The sequence below is a fragment of the Tachysurus fulvidraco genome, chromosome 14, assembly GCF_022655615.1.
Source record: "Tachysurus fulvidraco isolate hzauxx_2018 chromosome 14, HZAU_PFXX_2.0, whole genome shotgun sequence".
Taxonomy (NCBI): domain Eukaryota; kingdom Metazoa; phylum Chordata; class Actinopteri; order Siluriformes; family Bagridae; genus Tachysurus; species Tachysurus fulvidraco.
In genome coordinates, this window is record NC_062531.1 from 22749194 (window position 1) to 22768357 (window position 19164).

A 19164-nucleotide genomic window follows, 5' to 3' on the forward strand; every position below is an offset into this window, starting at 1 on the left:
TATCCTGCCTTGATGCCCGATGACGCCTGAGATAGGCACAGGCTCCCCTTGACCCGAGAAGTTCTGATAAGCGGTAGAAAATGAATGAATGTTACAACCGTATCATTGCAACATTGTGGTCATTAAATTATAATTTTATACATAATCATCTGATATTACCTAGAAAAATTGAAAAATTTAATTTCTTTTCAGATTCCAAACAAGCCTCAGGGATACGGTACCAGTCCATTAGAATCAGTACCGCACTGATTTAACCATCTTAACAGGTTTCCACCTCATTAGTTTTCTCTTTTCTCATTAAGCCACATCATTTTTGTTCATTAAGAATGGTTTACTCTTAAAGTCACACAAAAATGTGAAATAAAATTCCCCATCTCTTCCGTATACAGTACACTAGCTGCAAATAAGAAACTAGCTAGTAGTTTTTTTATTTGCTAGTTTTTGCTGTGGATCTTACAAACTTTTACAAGTACCATCGAATATCGTATGTAGCTTCCACTAAGAATAACACAGTCGAGATCAATTAGCATTTACTTTTTTTCAGCTGCTAATCTTTTAGCATTGATAGTTTCTTTTCTCTTGTTTCTCTCAGCTGTATTGTTAAACTACATGTCCTGAGACACGTACGCCCTCCCTGTCCACTACACTGTCTTTTTGTTTGTTTGTTGTTGTTTTCTCTTGTCTGATGAGATGTTTCAGTTGTTTATCTGGGTGGAATATAGTGAGATACTTCAATCTGTATATGTGTCCTAGTGCAATCACATTATCAGTGCCTCTACTTTGTGTTCTTGAGTTACAGATAAGGCAGTACAAGAACATAAGGCAGTACATGGTTATGATGATGATGATGATGATGATGTGAAACACACACAGGCCTCCCGTGGCACATATAATTTACACTTTGTTTCTGAAATGAAGCTATATGTATGCTAATCTTCTCATTTGCATTTCTCTTATTTGTTTGCTTTGCCTGTGTCTGGCTTTGTATTTGGTGACGTCAGAAATCCGTTCTTCTTTCTGTCTTTCATTTTTTTGAAGGTTTTCTGTGAGAAGTTATTATTATTTTTTTTTATGTCAGTTTAAACATCGTCTTATCAGCCGTGCTAAATTTGTTACCCAGTCACGGAATACTGGAGGGCGAACAATGGGAGTCTTTGTGAAGTAGTTTAGCGTAATGCAGGGAATTCAAGACTCAATGGAGGTTATGGTGGCCTCGCGACCACACTGCGCGCGCAATCTTAACGCCCAATCAGATGTCAGGACACGACGGTTGGAGGAGGGTCCGTTCTGGGTTACCATAGTAACGTGTACAGGCAGTAAGGGTTGTGATTATGAGTGTAAGTACATCACTGATGAACTCTCAAAAAGATAATAAACACTATTATATTTTTTCCAATCCAATATTTCGGCTTCTAATCCATGTTAATAAAATGTAAACGTAATAGCAAGCTAGCGTTATGCCACAATGTAGTGTTGTTTAGATAACACTCATTTTAAATTTACTTCCATTACTAACAAAAGAGCTAACGGTCGAATTTGACTTCTTAAACTCATAAGTCATAGTTTATATGATATTTCACATTCTCATATCTTTATATATGGAATTATATTAAATAATATCGAAAAAATTATTGTGATTAAGGAGTTTGTTGACTACATGTCATCACGTGGTCCTTCCAATGTGATTATGAGGGTAATATGCGACTACACGTGAAAATAAACACGTAAAAATGATCAATTAAATATGACTCGTGTAATTAAAAACAGTAACTCAAATGTGAAAACTTATAGCGTGTAAGATCGCATATGAAAATACACGGATTGTGTAAGAAACAGATTTATTTTTAACGTGTTAAGGAAATCGCACGTAAAAAGAAATGAACGGATAAATGGATCGTTTAAAAAAATGCATGACAACGAATCAATAAGGTGTAAAAATCAAATATGAAAGTAAACACAAACGACATGAATATAAATGAATTGTGCATATAAAATAATAAATGACAGCTAAAAATAAACAATGAGTAAAATCACAAATAAAAGTAGATTAAACGTTTAAAAAAACAAATAAAAACAAACAAATCATCTGTGAAATTATATGAAAAATTAAACAAATTACGTTTCAATCATATGTCGAAAATGTATTTAAAAAAGTCTACAAAATCGCTTGTTAAAGTAAAATATGAAAATGAATGAAATTGCAAACACAAGTGGAAGCAATTATTGTGTAGAATTTAAAAAAATCTAAAGTTGAAAAAAAAACCCCTGATGTTCAAAATATAGCATATGAAAAATGTGTACAAATTTCATGTTAATAGTGAAGGATCTTCTCCTCTTTTGTAATGGTTAACTGACCTACATTGTTGTTCTATCAAAATTTGCTTATAGTAAACACTTTTAAGTTGTAGTTCAGAGACACAGCTACTGTATTGTCAAGCATTAGCTCTGTATTAGCTATATTCTCTCAAAGGTTACGTATTAGCTATTCAATTTTACAGTGTCGCTTTTACCTGTGTGTCATTGTCATACTAAACTCTTAAACACAGCCTATTATACGCTTTCTCAATGTAAAGCATATGAATCAGTAGTTACAACGAGAGTTAGTTGTCTGAAATGAACAGGTCCTCCGGGTTTCAGGGGGTTTAAGGAGTTGACTGCTTTTAAGAATTTAAGCCTGCTGTGTTTGTTCTCTTTGTTTTTCAAAGATATCAGAAGCTGAAAGCTGGAGTCCTGAGTTTTCTAACTACAGATGTATAATAGCAGATTGGTTAGAACGGCTTGAGAATACCGATGATACCGGAGTTGTAGACTCATACATTCTTATGCTTTGGGTTCATTGTGTCTATTATGTTCGGGTCCATTGTCTGTCACTGTTTTGTTTAGACTGATGTAATTGTATAAAGGACACCTTCAGATACATTCTGATGAGTTAGGATGGCTAAGTGTTGGAGATAACAAAACAAAATGTCAGCATTCTGATGGAAAGAATAAGCCTTTTATTGAACACTGTTACAACAAAGAAAGATCATAAAGGGTGGAGAGGCTGAAATGGGGAGGCAGATTTCAAGGGAGTTGTTCCTTTAGAAGTCTCTTTCTTTTTAAAGGCTTTAAGTGTCATACATGGAAAAACAGGTGAGACAATGGTAATTATAGTCCTTGCTTGTGGTTACACCTCTCTATGATTTGCTGATCATGCGTATACAACAAAGAAATAGTTAAGCAAATTTGTAGTAACGTCATAATTCCAAGCAGCTGTCACATCAAATTTGTAGGTATTTAACGAGCAAGAGCAAGTGCTGTTGATTTGTTTACGAACCACATACCTTAGCATAACGATATCTGATCACACTTCTGAGTTAGCTTGTGCAATATCTTGTGAATTGGTAATGCTGACACAAACAAACCTGCTCTGGACTGTATCTTTGTATGCTTTTCCAGGCTTTTTACCACAGCTTTCTTGAGTTGTTGTTTGTTTTGGGGGTTTCAGGTAGTGAAATGTGTACTCATTTGGGTCTGGTGATTGACTTCAGATTTTAGGGCAGTCTGAAAACTTCCATTTTGATCCTGAAGAAGTCTTTTAATGTGTTGACAGTGTATTTTGGATCATAGTCTTCCTGCATGATGAAGCTCTTCCAAGTACCCAGGACTGGATGCTGTATGGTGGTGGCTCGGTGGTTAAGATGGCTTTACTTTTTGGAAGGTTATGATTTCAAATCCCAGGATCACCAAGATATCCCTGCTGGGTATCTTGATAAAGGCCGTTAATTCTTAATTGCTCAATTTACAAATGAGATAAGTTGCTCTGGATAAGTGTGTCTACTGAATGCTATAAATGTTAAAAATTGATGTATTTCTCTCTAAACTGGCAGAATCTTTTTTGTAGACTTCCATCAACAATATAGATTAGTGAGAATGTTCCAGAAGCAGTCATGCAAGCCCAAGTCCATACTTTGTCCTTTCACTTTGCTAGAGATTAATCTTGGCTCCAGAACTTTTGTGGTTCATCTTCTGTGCTTTCTATTCTGGCTTTCTGATACTTACTGCTGATGATATGGCCTTTATATTTCTGCTCCCGAAGTCAAGCAGTGGATTGTTTATACCTCTTCCCTGTGAAGGTTGCTGGTGATGTCACTCAATGGTGTTTATGAATTTTCCTCACAGTTCTAACAACGTTTCTCTCCTGTTTTCCTTGCCAGTTTCTTTCTTTTTCTTTTTTTAAATACATTCTGATTCTTTTATTAACTATACCAAATAATTGTACATTCACTCTTATCCCAGCTTCAACATTGCTTGCTTTTCTACCATAGACAGTTCTCTGGTCTTAATGTTGGTTTACCTTTTTTTGTTTTTTTTTGTTTTTATACCAACAAATGCAGCATTCGCATCCAAATCCCAAAAGTAGATATTCAGAGTTGTTAACACCTGCTAACAATATTAACCTTTTTTATGCTATTCATATTCATATTTATGCCATATTTATATTACTTGATACATAGCTGGGTTTAAATATAAGGTGACTTAATATATTCTAAGTGGTTAAATACATCTAGTTGTAAATAAAAGGCTGAAATTATGCAATATTAATATTATATATATATATATATATATATATATATATATATATATATATATATATATATATATATATATATATATATATATATATGGCAAAAACCAAAGAATAGGCATTGTCATTCCAATACTTTCAGGAGACTGGGTATGCATTGTACACACAGTCTCTTCTGAAATCATTTGATTCGCTCTGAACCTTCACTTGCTGTACTGACAGGGCATATTATTGTAACTTTTGCACACATCTCTGTCTTAATTAATGATAAACCCAAAGGTGTTTTCCCATACTGTAACATTGTGTGTAACCTTTATAATGGCAAATTCTAATGACAATACACTTCAGTTATTGATGCTGTAGGTTTGAGTGATTTTTTGTAATTAGTTGAAATAATAAACATAATACTTAGCATGGGTGAGGCATGGGAAGGTTTTGTGCCACACAGCTGCAGGGATCCTGAGCAGGAATTCTTCCCTTTGTGGAGTTTTATATGTGTCTTCTCTGGGTTCTTCCGACTTCCCAAAATGTCCTGGTGTGTGTGTGTTTGTGTGTGTGTGTGGTGGGGATTGGATATTCTGAACTGTGTAAGAGTGTATGAATGTACATGTGCATGGACTGGTGCCATCCGGGGTGTATTTTTTTTCTCACACCTAGCGTTCTAGGAGATGCCTAGTATGAAACAAATCTTTTGTTTTATAGCCAAATTTAGCACCATGGCTGCCTAACTTTCCTCTCTGGGTTTTCTGTCAAATCTCCTCGTCATATCCGTCTTGCTGAAAGGCCTGTACCAAGACCAGGCTAGTGGACATGTACGAGTATTAGTCATGATAAAACTGACACTATAGGTTGTTCAGTGGTCTGTGTGTGTAGACCTCATTATCTGCTTCTGCCCTCATGTAATTGGTCACTCGGGATGGGGTGAAAGGTCAGCATGGCTGGGATCCTGTCCATGCTCTTCACTGAGAGGTTCAGCCAGGGTGCACGCTCACACCTCGGCAAACACACACACACACACACACACGCACACACACACACTTCTGCTTACCTTCATGTGCATGCCAATTTGTTGTGTTTAACATCACCCAATGGTCAAGCATGGAATTTCTACATTCCTCAGCAAAGCAGGGAGAAGATGAAAAATGGAGGTTTCATGTTCACTCTAAGTGCATCTGGGCACTCTCTCCTGCTATTGTACACGAGCAATGAGGCAAACAAAGAACTTGTTAGGTGGGAGGTAAAAAAATGTTTTGATAAAGTATAGCTTTCATAACCTGTCTTCGAGGCGTGCACTGATGTATTTTGGCGAAGTCTAGCATATAAAGGAATTTGTCTCACAGTATTTCCTGACATGCCAATCATCCAGTGAATGCTTTCCTCAACCACCAAAATGTCATAAGAGTGGCAGGAAGTTGTAGTGCATTTAGCGCAATTATATATTTAAATGTTTATGTGTTTCAGGAGAAAACCTGCATATTATGCATCATGCCGGAAAAATGTGATAATAAAGCACAAAATAATGTAAATAGATCACAAATGCCAAATGAACTTAACCAACACACACACACACACACACACACACACACACACACACACACACACAATTATGGGATTTCATAATTTCATTTAAAAAGGGGACTGTCCCTTCGATAAGGAAACACTGTTCTAGAGTAAAAGTGAGAGCACCACCGGGACACAACAAAAAAAAAAAACGTAGGGTTTATACACTTATTTCATCAGAGATGAAACACCGAACAATGTTCAGCAAGATTTATTTTTAAAGGCATTAAACAGAATTATCACCTTATTTTAAGTAATTAACATTTTGCTTCTTTTTTTTTTATTTCGAGCATTTTCTCATTAGTTGGATCATGTGGCATTGTTTTTTTGTTTGTTTGTTTATTTTATTTTAAATCAAACACTGAATTATATATTCGTATATTATATATTCAGAAATGAAACACCAAATTGCGTTCACACTGAACATTTTGAAAGAAAACTTTAAACATTGTTAACACTGCTTTGAGTTCAACAACACGATCCTTTTTTAACGAGAAACAAGTTTGAAAGCAAACCAGCTAGACATTTTTTTTTTAAAGATTTCACACTATTTCAATTGTTGTTCAAATTATTCTTATTCCAAGAAAATTACAATTAAACACTGAATTAATGACGGAATTGTATTTGATGTGATTAAGAGAAATGAAGCACCGAACTGTTCACTCACTCATTTTCTACCGCTTATCCGAACTACTCGGGTCACGGGGTGCCCGTGCCTATCTCAGGCGTCATCGGGCATCGAGGCAGGATACACCCTGGACGGAGTGCCAACCCATCACAGGGCACACACACACACACTCATTCACTCACACACTCACACACTACGGACAATTTTCCAGAGATGCCAATCAACCTACCATGCATGTCTTTTGGACCGGTGGAGGAAACCGGAGTACCCGGAGGAAACCCCCGAGGCACGGGGAGAACATGCAAACTCCACACACACACAAACCGAATCGAACCCCCAACCCTGGAGGTGTGAGGCGAACGTGCTAACCACTAAGTCACCCGAACTGTTCAGAACGGTTTAATTAAAGTAAGGAGTGTTTTTTCAAAATTGATATTACTGCCAGCATTTTTCAGGAAAGCTTCCCCAAACTCAGACCTATCATTAGTCACTTAATAACGAATGCCAAACTGGTTCTAGACACTCACTTATGTTACAAATTATACTGCAACTGTAGAGAAGATAATCAAAGGCCTGGCTTTGATTCAGCCGATTTTGGTCCTCTAAACACACCCCATTACGCAAATGCCTTTTTGTCCTGCTGAGGTGAGGCATCGCTTCATTCTTTCCGATGCTGTTAATCAGATTTCAGGACCTGACTGTCTGCATACCCACACATTACTGCACTCTCAGTCTATGAATTTGCATACAAATGATCTGAGATTAAATCCTTTAACCATATGGTATTTAGACATTGTATATTAGTCTTATGATTTTATTGTTTCGGTTCATTTGTGGCTCAAAACACGCTTTCAAATGTTTTTCTTTTTAGGTGATCACATTCACATCATGTCTGATTTATCCAGAAGGTTATTTATAAACTGTTGTGCTTGTAGGTCTTGGCCCTCTGACCCGCTCCTACACTCATATCACTGTTTATAGGATTATGTCTTCATACCGGTGTTGTCTCTGTCTCTGTCTCTGTCTCTCTCTCTCTCTCTCTCTCTCTCTCTCTCTCTCTCTCTCTCTCTCTCTCTCTCTCTCTCTGTCTCTGTGTCTCTGCCTCTCTCTCTCTCTCTCTCTCTCTCTCTCTCTGTCTCTGTGTCTCTGCCTCTCTGTCTCTCTCTGTCTCTCTCTCTCTCTCTCTCTCTCTCTCTCTCTCTGTCTCTGCCTCTCTCTCTCTCTCTCTCTCTCTCTCTCTCTCTATCGATATCTATAGGTGGTGTGTCTTCTTCACTTCTCTCTCTCTCTCTCTATCTCTCTCTCTCTCTCCTCTTCTCTACTCGCTCTCTCTCTCTCTCTCTCTCCTCTCTCTCTCTCTCTCTCTCTCTCTCTCTCTCTCTCTCTCTCTCTCTCTCTGCCTCTCTCTCTCTCTCTCTCTCTCTCTCTCTCTCTCTCATTCTCTCTCTCGGTCTGTCTCTCTGGCTGTCTCTCTCTCTCTTTCTCTCTCTCTCACACACACATACACACTCGCACGCTTCTTTCTTTCTTTCTTTCTTTCTTTCTTTCTTTCTTTCTTTCTTTCTTTCTTTCTTTTTTAAAATATCCTTTGAATCAACACAAAAACGCCTGTAATGAAGTGGAGGAAAAATATTAAATCTGTATAAACAGTCTCATATCTATGTAATTTCTTTCTCTTTTTTTGCCAGACAGAACAGACCACTTTGACAGCAGACGGTCCTGTTATACCAGTCAATATACAGCACACAGAGCATGAAAAGGAACACATTCAAAGTATAATTATGAGTGAAAGACAAAATGATTCATTATAATTCATAATATAATATGACATTTAATTTGCTAAATTATTTTTAATCCAAAAGAAATTGTGATCGCATAAATCCCTCGTCTTTTCTTTTTGGTGTTATGGAATCAAATAAAGAAGTAAATCTGGAGCAACCTGTTGCTATTAAAGTTAATTGAACAACTTAAGTGGTGTGGAAAAGTCACATGATCTCAATATAACTGCAGTAGCTTCACTGCAGGTTTCGGTCAATAGTTTGCTAACTGAATCCATTATTAAATTATGAAAAGAAATTAAACATATTTTTTTTAACTCTGTGCCAATTTTTAAAAGCCTTTAGCATGAATATTTTGATGACCGATTAGACAGTAGAATGTAAACGAAGAGCAAAGAAGTACTTCACTTCTTGTTTTGCAATGCTGGTAAAGACAATGACACATTGAATTCAGAGTTATTGAGACGTCACCGAAAGCTGAAACTCCTGGATGCTGGCAAAAAAAAAACAACAAAAAAAAAACTAAAAAGATTACAGTTAGTTTTCACTTGGTACTTGTTTCACCTCTCAGATAATGACTCTGTGTAACAGTTCACTTGATTCAAACGGGATGTCAAGCCTCTCTATCGGCGATTTGGACTCTGCTAATCCTTTAATGATGGAGCCAAAGTGGCTGAGAGATGCCATATCAGTTAAAGTTGGCAGTTTTAATCTTGTTTAAGGCTAAACGCAAAACTCCAGTAAACACACATCCTTCCCTCTCCAAGATCAATCTCAAAGAACTTAGGGACGATATTGGAACGATCTGTACGGTGCCATGAAGTGTCCCGGACTAAAAAGCATGCTTATTTGTTGGAATGGATGATAGACTTCAGTCCTCCATAAGAAACACCAGAGGTCTTCTCTGTCTCTCCCGGGTCCCTCCAATGAAGTAAATTTCACCGCCACTGATATAAAGGTGATAGTAACAAGATATTTTTTTTACATAATAAATTCTGTCCAATGAAATATAACTTCTTTATATTGTTATTTTATAAAAACATAACATGTTATAAAATATAACAATGAAATTCTGTCCTTATATCATATAACTGTCAGATTTCCATTTCTTTTTTAGTTATTATTAATTTTTTTTTCTTTTTCAAATGATGTGAACTTATTTCTTTCCTTTAACTCCAATTCTCGTGACAAGTTAAGGATATTGAAATAAAGCTTATAAGAAATGAAACTTAAAATAATCCACTGTCTTAAATACTTGGGAGTTCAACTGAAGCTGAACTTTCGTTTCTAAGTTTAATCTTGAACAATCTTACAGTGCTGTGGTTTTGTGCTTTAGCATATCTGCCTCACAGCTCCAGAGTTGGGGGTTTGATTCCTGCCTTTGCCCCGTGTGTGCTGTATTTGCATGTTTCCCTATGCTTCATGGATTTACTCTGGTTTCCTTTTCAGTCTAAAACCATGCTCTGTAGCCTCTCTAGACTCTCCGTGGTGTATGAGAGTCAGAGGTGTGAGGGTCAAAGGGTTTCCTGCCTTGTATCCCAAGTACCTTGGAATAGACTCCATGTTCCTCACGACCCTGTGTAAGATAAACAGTCCAGAATATGGATGGAACGAGTCAGCAGTCAGTACTCCGGTGTCAGCAACATGTTGTTGGTCTGCAGGGTGCAGTGCTAAATTGGTTCTCATCATACCTCACTAACAGAATTTTTCAGTAACGCTTAATGATTATATTCTTCCTCGGTTGCTGCTCTGTCATCTGGTGTGCCTCAAGGATCTATTCTTGGTCCTATTCTGTTCTCACTCTATATGCTGCCACTTGGTCAACTCATCTCCAATCACAACGTTCAATTTCATTTCTATGCTGACGACCTCCAGATCTATCTTCCTGTGATTCTGAGTAATCATTCTGCATTGGACCCTCTCCATAATTCCCTTCAGGATATCAAACAGTGGCTTTCCCAGAACTTCCTTCATCTGAATGATGAAAGGACTGAGTGCATCCTGTTTAGCCCGGATTCACCCAGCAGTTCTTTTAGTTTTGGTCCTCTAACACCTCAGATTTCACCTACCGTGCGTAACCTGGGTGTTATTTTTGACAAAAGTATGCACTTCGATAATCAGATCAGTGCAGTAGTGAAGGCGAGCTTTTAACAGCTAAGACTACTCAGCAAGGTCAAATCATTCTTGTCCCAAGCTAACCTTGAAAAAGCTATACATGCCTTCATCAGCTCGAGGATTGTCTACTGTAATGCTCTCTACACTGAACTTAATCAATCTCTTCTCAATCAGCTCCAAATAGTACAAAACGCGGCAGCGGGTCTTCTCTCCGACACCTCCAAACGCTCACACATCACTCCTGTCCTCCTCTCGCTTCACTGGCTTCCTGTGCGGTTTAGGGTGGAGTATAAGGTCCTGCTGTTTGTGTTCAAGGCCATAAATGGTCTGGCCCCGGCCTACCTCGCCGAATTAATAAAGGTCTACCAACCAGCCAGATCTCTCCGCTCCTCCGGACATACCTCTCTGGTCACTCTCAAATATAGATATAAAAAGTTTGGAGGCCGGTCATTTGCCATCCAGGGACCAAAACTGTGGAACGCACTTTCAGCACACTTACAGTATGGTGCATCACTGTGCTGAGTGTTTTTAAATCGCAGTTGAAAACTCATTTATTCATACAAGCTTTTAACGCGCACCCTCTGATTCACCTGCGATTTTATGTTCATTGTGTTCTTAAATTTTATTGTCTATTGTTGTTTTAATAGAAAGCACATCGTGTTCCTTTTGCTTGTTGTAAGGTGCTCTATAAATAAAAGTTGTTTGAGTGATTGATTGAGCAGTCAGTACAGTTAAAGTTAAAGAAGAGAGTAATTGTGTTTTTTTTTTTACTTTCTTTTCGGTTTGATCGATTTTGTCTGTATTATAAGTATATCAGTATTTGTATTATAAGTCAAGTCGAGAAGCTTTAATTGTCATTTCAGCCATATATAGCTGACGCAGAACATAGTAAAATAAGACGTTTCTCCAGGACCATTTAAGTACTTAGAGGTACTTGTGCTTGTTTCATGGATGCTCTACAACATTGGCGGTCTATAACAGAAATAAAACACCATGTGGGTTAAAATACTTCTTATTATTTGTAAATGATTACCTCAGACATAAAGCAGGACTAAGTGTTTGGACTCTGTATATCATCGGATCAAAATGCCAGTCGTGAATGTGTTTTTTGTTTTGTTTCACAAAGTGTTGATAACATTGTTCATAACCAAAATGAAACTAAAAATGTCTGAGTTTTCAATGACTTCTGTCTCATTAGCGATAATTAGCGATAATAACGACCAGAGTAGTGAAGTCTTTCCTATCTACTCCTAATCAATACCTACCTACATAACCCCTTAAACAAAATCTTATGATATTTCATCATTATAAATGATCTTTCCTTAAGGCATTATGTTTTGGCCTGAAACTTTAAGGCCCAGAAGATAACATGCATAACTGTTGAGCATTTCGTTTAACACTTTAAAAAGATATTATCATAGACATATGAACTTTACGATTGTCGGGATTGTTTATCGTTTCATCAACTTTATCTCACTGCTTTTGTTGTTTTTGTAGCTGCGTTAGCGTGAGAGTGGAGTCTGGATTGCAAACAGGTGTGAAAAGATGTTAGGTGAGTTTTTTTTTTTTTTGTTTTCCCTAAGAGTAACCTGTTTGTCTATGTGGGACTTCACCTGAAGATACTGAAATTCAGGGCAATAAACTTCACATATACCCAAGAGTCAAGATTTTTAAAAATGTAAGCAAATGTAAGCAAGGATTGTACTTTTTTTACACAAAAATAATTTTTTTAAACAAAAAAAAAACATTTTCGAACACAAAACTGATTTCATGCGAGTTCTTTAAAAGCTGCTTTTTAGTTGTTGTGTTTTTTTTTTTTTAGGAAAAAATATTGCCTTAAGAATATATATTGACATTCATTCATTCATTCATTCATTCATTCATTCATTCATTTTCTACCGCTTATCCGAACTTCTCGGGTCACGGGGAGCCTGTGCCTATCTCATGCTCAGGCGTCATCGGGCATCGAGGCAGGATACACCCTGGACAGAGTGCCAACCCATCGCAGGGCACACACACACACTCTCATTCACTCACACACACTACGGACAATTTTCCAGAGATGCCAATCAACCTACCATGCATGTCTTTTGGACAGGTGGAGGAAACCGGAGTACCCGGAGAAACCCCCCGAGGCAAGAGGAGATCATGCAAACTCCACACACACAAGGCGGAGTCGGGAATCGAACCCCCAACCCTGGAGGTGTGAGGCAAACCACTAAGCCACTGTGCCCCCCCACCCCCCCCCCCCCCCCCCCCCCCCCCATATTTTGACATATTTTATTAAATCATATAATGCACTGGTTTCATATAAAGGCACATGGTGCTAAGAGAAATTTTGATTCTGATTGGTTAGAAAGTATGGATTCATTTTCTAGAAAAGCTCTGACAGTAATTCAGGCTGTAATTCAGATCACAGGTTTATGATTAATGCACTTGTACAGTATGAGAACTTATATGCCAGATGCTTCATATCATCCAACATGAATAATAAACAGACTTTTGGTAACAGCTAGTAACCTTTTCCAAGATCCTTCAGAATAGCAGCGTGATTCTTCTGTTACGTGACAAAATAACGTGATATTGTGGTCTTCTGTTTTAAAAAAAAATGTGAAGAACAAGGGACTGTTTACGGCCATCATAACATTTGTGATAAAAGGAAGTAATTTATGTTCCACGCCTTAAATGTTACCAGAAATGATTATCCTTAATTGTAATTGACGCTAAAATTTTTAATTCTAATGGAAAATCTTTCTGGTATTTAAGGAACGTTGGGACATCCAGTTTTAGGGCGTATATCCTTATCGGTGTATCTTTTCACACTGACGTCTGATGTCATATTGGCATTATTTTATTTAGTAATCATAAAAGTGTTAATATGAGGGTAAACATCCAGCAAGGTAACAGTGCTGTGATCAAAACCCCACACCGATTAAACACAAATTGAGTAGTATGGCGGAAAAAAAGAGAAGTGTGATGCCTCTAACAAAACATCTACAAGCTACACACTACAATATCAGGGTTACTGATGTGCTGAGAATTAATCAACACCCAAATCACATCCGTTTAGTGGTGGTTTACAGAGCGATCGACGTATGACTAGACATGCTTATTCGTCCTTGATGGTTGTAAATTGTTTAAATCTAATAAACATGACTAAAATTCTATCGGGAACATAGATCATATCAGTGCACCAACCACTTAAAAATGACAAGCACATGGTCTGCATTCCAGAGAGACAGAGAAAGAAAGAGAGCTTTGGAGTCAGGCCAAGTGTGTGGCATTCCACCCTCCACCTATCCCTGTGCAGGGCAGGGAGCCACCATATCTGTGCCCTCTGCTTATCTTTCAAAAATGAAAACAATGCCACCTAAGAGATTGTTATGTTATTAAGTGGCATTAAGTCTGAAATGGTAATTCTGAACCTGCCCCGGTTGGGTAGATTTGCTCGCTGCTCTTTCATTCAACCGATAGTGTGAAATCTTCTGCATCGAGATCAGAATTTTTTATTTTTTATTTTTGCTTCTCCTTTAATCCGTCAGACACACGCAGTCAAAACCAAACGAGACATGGCGGCGTTGTCATTTTGTGATTAATGGCACCGCAGCAGCTATTCCTACTTGTAATGGTACTTTAAAACATCTCCTCTTCTCGTTAATGTTTGAAGTGTGTTTATATTTTAAACACTTAGAATGAGAGTTTTTTTTTTCCCTTTTCTTTTCAGTGCATGATTCACTTTCTCTCCCATTTAAACACGTGACCTAAAGTATGGATAGATCTTTACTTAATGGTCAAGTAAAGCTGATTAAATATTAAACACACGTTATAACATATAGCCTTTTACATTCCTATGATATTTGGTAGAAGAATAGTTTAGTGTCAATAAGGTCATCTGTTTAACCCAGCCCGGTTTCCTGCATCAGCTGTATCGCTCTGAACATATGCCTGTCCAATCCAGTCTGTCAAGTACATCGCAATGCTAAATTTGACCAAAGTTGAACTGGATGATATGGGTGCTGGTGATTGCTATCTGGTGCAGCAATCTTGAACCTCTGTGTTTAGAAAGCCCGCATGCTTCAGCCAAAGCGCCCATATCTGTCCTTATCAGCCTGCACCATTTAGGACTATTACAAAAGTTTAAGCTCAGTCTGAGTCATTGTTAAATGGAGGACGAGATGGAAATGGAATGATTTATTCTTGTGTAAAAGAATATCCGGCTCGAGGAAGTATATGATGTTAATTCTGTGAGTTGTTTTTTTTTTTGGTAGTCTGATGACATGATGGATTGAGCTGATAGAAACTCAGCTACCCAGTGAGCACGAAAGCATTTTATAACACGACTTCTGTATTTTGGTTGGGGTGATTTTAATAGTTCCAGTGTCTGTCTTCATTTGGATTAATAACAAAACTATGACAAATTCCTTCTTGTAAGGATTCGAATCAAGCCAAAAAAAAAATCAAAATCGGTCAAAAATCGACGAATCGATATCTTTCGTCGACTAATTTAATAATTATTAATTAATGTTCCCTGGATGTAGCCTATGTCGTATTGTATGTTAATTCACAAGTGAAACCTGAATTAAAGAATGCAGATTAACTCGATGCTAAAACGAGCAATGTATGTATTGCATTCAAATCCGCAAGTCTTTAAAGCATTTTCATTTTCTGGAAGCTTTTATATTACACGATCACTAACTATATCGAAAATTAGTAACAGTGGTAAGTGATATGGCAAGAAAAACGAAACAAAAAAAAAATTTAACATAAGGCCAGAAACAGGCAGTGCGACGTAGTAGAAACAAGGCTGTTCTGACAAGACCAGGTCTTCCTCAAGGTGTTCATGGAATAGTGCTTCTAATCAGTAATGTAAGACAAATTCTTGCAATTTTTCTGATCATTATTATTACCACATAATATCATGTAATAATAATAATAATAATAATAATAATAATAATAATAATAATGATGATGATGATGATGATGATAAAACATACTGCATATAAAAAATGATACTTTACTTAAAAAAAAAAAACAAGTTTATTTATGGATAAAAAGCTGTACAAGATGGAATAAAATCACATTAGCTACAGGAATTGGTTTAATTTAAAGTCTCGATCGTGTCCATGTTACCACACCGTCGGCCTCCACGTGCCCAGTCGGTGTGGATCGTACACGCACGGCCGGTACGGGTAACATGTGTATACTGTGGAGAGCACTGAGGCTCTGAGCAAGTTCTCTTCCACCGTGGAAGCGGCTGCGACGACAAAGCTTCCCTCAGACTTCCGGTAACAATCCAGCTGCTGCCTCCGTTTGGTTTTGTAGCGCCGGTTTTGGAACCAGATTTTCACCTGAGTCTCGGTGAGGCGCAGCGCGGCGGCCAGCTGCGCGCGCTCAGGTGCAGAGAGGTAGCGCTGACGGCTGAACTTCTTTTCCAGCTCGAGGACCTGCAGGTGCGTAAAGGCGGCGCGCGAGCGCTTCTGTTTCTGGGCCAGGTGCTGCGTGTGGTTCGGCTCGTCGCCGTCGGTCGTCGCTTCTGTCGGTGAGTCTGTTCTTTCCGCCATACACGACTCGTCGGGTGACGCTGTAAAAGGTGGTAACGATAATAAAAAACGTGTCAAATTTATCTCGACATCAACGGAGGAAAGCAAAAATAGTGCGCGTGTTTTTAAAGTTATAAACCGATTGTTCCTAATAAACTTTAATCGATTTAATAGGTCGTAAATAAAACAGCAGAAAATATTCACAGTCAATATTGTAATGAAAGATTCTTCCCATCTTACCAGGTCTGCTGGTTAAAGCGTGTATGAGGAGCGCGTCGCTCTTTTCTGCTTCGTCTCCACGACACCGTGCGGCTCTTTGGCTATCAGCTGAACTTCCCCTCGTCTCATCAGCCTTCTCTTGTCTCAAACACAGAATGTCTTCAATGAAGAAGGATGTCGGCTGTCTGTTTGAGGACGCCATGGTGTCGACTGGCAGGAACCACGCAGCCGCTCGGTGAGTTGCTTTGTGCAGGGAAACCTTTAATCCTGAGCAGTGCGTGTGTGTGTGTGTATGTGCGTGTATGTGTGTGTGTGTGTGTGTGTGTGTGTGTGTGTGTGTGTGAAGTGAGCCAAGCTGTGACAGTTTCTTTTTCACTCTCACTGAAGTCTCTGCACTTATAGAGCAGAACTCCCACTGTGACGTCACGAGGTGCTTAATGGATAATCCAGATTTCACTTCAATCCTCAAGCGCCTTAGATTTAGAAATGATAGATAGATAGATAGATAGATAGATAGATAGATAGATAGATAGATAGATAGATAGATAGATAGATATTATTGAAGATGTAGCAAAAGTAAAAAGAAGTCCACAACGTTGTTTTATATAAAAGTTCTTAATCAGCCATTATGGTTCCTGATCTATCTATCTATCTATCTATCTATCTATCTATCTATCTATCTATCTATCTATCTATCTATCTATCTATCTATCACTGTTATGTTTAGCTTCTTTTATACATTAATTTTTTAATTACTTTAAAATACTAGGTCTTACAGAATTCAATTAAGTAGTCTATTTTTTATTAATTAAAAAATCTACAATTTTATGGCTTATTATTATTATTATTATTATTATTATTATTATTATTATTATTATTATTATAGCAATACGTTTTGTTGGAATTTGTAATTATGTATTTATTCTAAGCATAAGTAGTCTAATTTTAATTAATCCCTGACTTTCTAAGTTAGAACCTCAGGCTAGAATTAACAGATTAACTCTAGTCACTCCTTATATGAAACTAATCTTCAGGTGTTTCTCATTTGCGTTATTCCTGTGCTTCAGTCTCACTCAGTGAGAAGCTGAGGAGATTTATTATGAAACTGGAGACGAGGACTCTCCTGCTGGCTCTGCGCATCAGGCTTCGGGTGAACACCAGGGAAACTTGTAGAGCGGCTCCGTGGTCAGGCAGGGTCAAGGTGGGTGGCCCCCTCCTTAAGACACTAATGCGTTCAGCATATTGAGATGCGGCTCCTGCTCCTGACACACACGATGTTGCACGCCTGTTTGTTTGTCGTGCCCTCTCCGTGTTTCTGTTTAACCCTGCAATGTAAAGCAGAGAGGTGAGAGAGAGAGAGACATTTGCAGAGAAAGAGAATAGGAGAGAGAGGGGGTAAAGGGCACATCGGCCCCATGAGAGTGGTGAGTCAGTTTGGGATAATACATGATGCTAGAGTGACAAACGGGGCCATTGTCCCCCTGACATGACCTCACATCACCGTCCCCTAAAATACTGTCTCTAGTCAGATCAGTTAACACTTCCTGCTGGCTTTATTAAGGGCATGAATGACCCTATATGCTCATTCCCTCACAAGGTGTCCTGTAAGTGAAAGTGCAGTCAAAGATTTTCTTTTAAGTAGAATTATTTATTTATTTATTTGTTTGTTTGTTTGTTTGTTTATTTAATGATTGATGGATTAATTGATTGAGAGTAATATAAGTCCAAAACAGAGAGTCATAATAACAATGACACCACATGCTCTGTATTTCTTTCAGCACACTCATACCACAGATTAACACACTTTTAACCAATCATTTAAAATAATAAGAATCATATTACTTGTGGGTAATACTGTATGGAATAAACCTCTTGACTCAATTCATGAGTCCCGCATCATGACTCCGTTTTTGAGGAAAATATAGAAACATTCATAAGTCGATTTTATATTTCAGGTTGACGAAATTGTGCTTTACTACTTTACTGGTAAATGTAAGAAACACTGACAAATATATCGTACTGTGATGTCGTGTATTCCAACAATCTGTGCCATCTTATTTTAAACACAACATCATTATTCAGCAGAAATCATCTGCTTATTAAATGTGACCCAAGCAAAACTTTCCCAATAGGATGTTCTGTGGCGCTGAGCTCATGATCTAGATGTGGTGCACAAAGAGATTTTTTTTAAACCTCATTTGTCATGTTGTCCTGTAAACTTTGTCTTTTAGATGTTTTATACGATAGCGTTTACCTTGAGTAATCTTTCTGACCTCTCTCTTACATACACTGAACAGACTGCCTGCATAGCACATCTTTATCCCTCACGTCTTTGATGGAGACTTTTTCCTGTTTTGTATATCTCTATGATGCCTATCTTAATTGCACAAGCACACAATTCAGTCTTCTCCCAACCGCGGTCAAGGAATGTATCATTGTGTGGTCATGTTAAACAAGTAGCTATAATTGGACGAGCATTTCTCACTGCTTGTGTAAAGCTACTCCTTGTTCCTCCCCTGACCCCTGCGTGCTACACTAACACCACAGGGAGGGGAGCTGTGGTACTGCTTGCTTGTCCTAGGCCAGATGTGAGCTAGTTAGAATCTGACCTCTTCGGCAGGAAGCTGTACGTCATACACACTCGGTGACTGGACGACTCATTGACAACAACCGTGTCCTTAAACAGGCATCCATGTTATGTCCAGTAGTTCATTTATATTATTTTCTAGTTCAGGAATTTATAAAGACCTTTATGGC

At 38.0% G+C, this 19164-nt stretch overlaps 1 protein-coding gene across 1 annotated transcript; it reads right to left on the reverse strand.

Annotated features, from left to right (window-relative positions):
* Nucleotides 1–15670: 15670 nt before the first annotated feature.
* Nucleotides 15671–16777, reverse strand: nkx3-1 (NK3 homeobox 1). The gene is made up of 2 exons (XM_027152783.2): nucleotides 16429–16777; nucleotides 15671–16229 (listed from the first exon to the last, which is right to left on the reverse strand). Exons 1-2 carry the CDS (start codon nucleotides 16607–16609, stop codon nucleotides 15775–15777), a joined length of 636 nt encoding a protein of 211 aa, XP_027008584.2. The 5' UTR covers nucleotides 16610–16777; the 3' UTR covers nucleotides 15671–15774.
* Between the last annotated feature and the right edge of the window lie 2387 nt (nucleotides 16778–19164).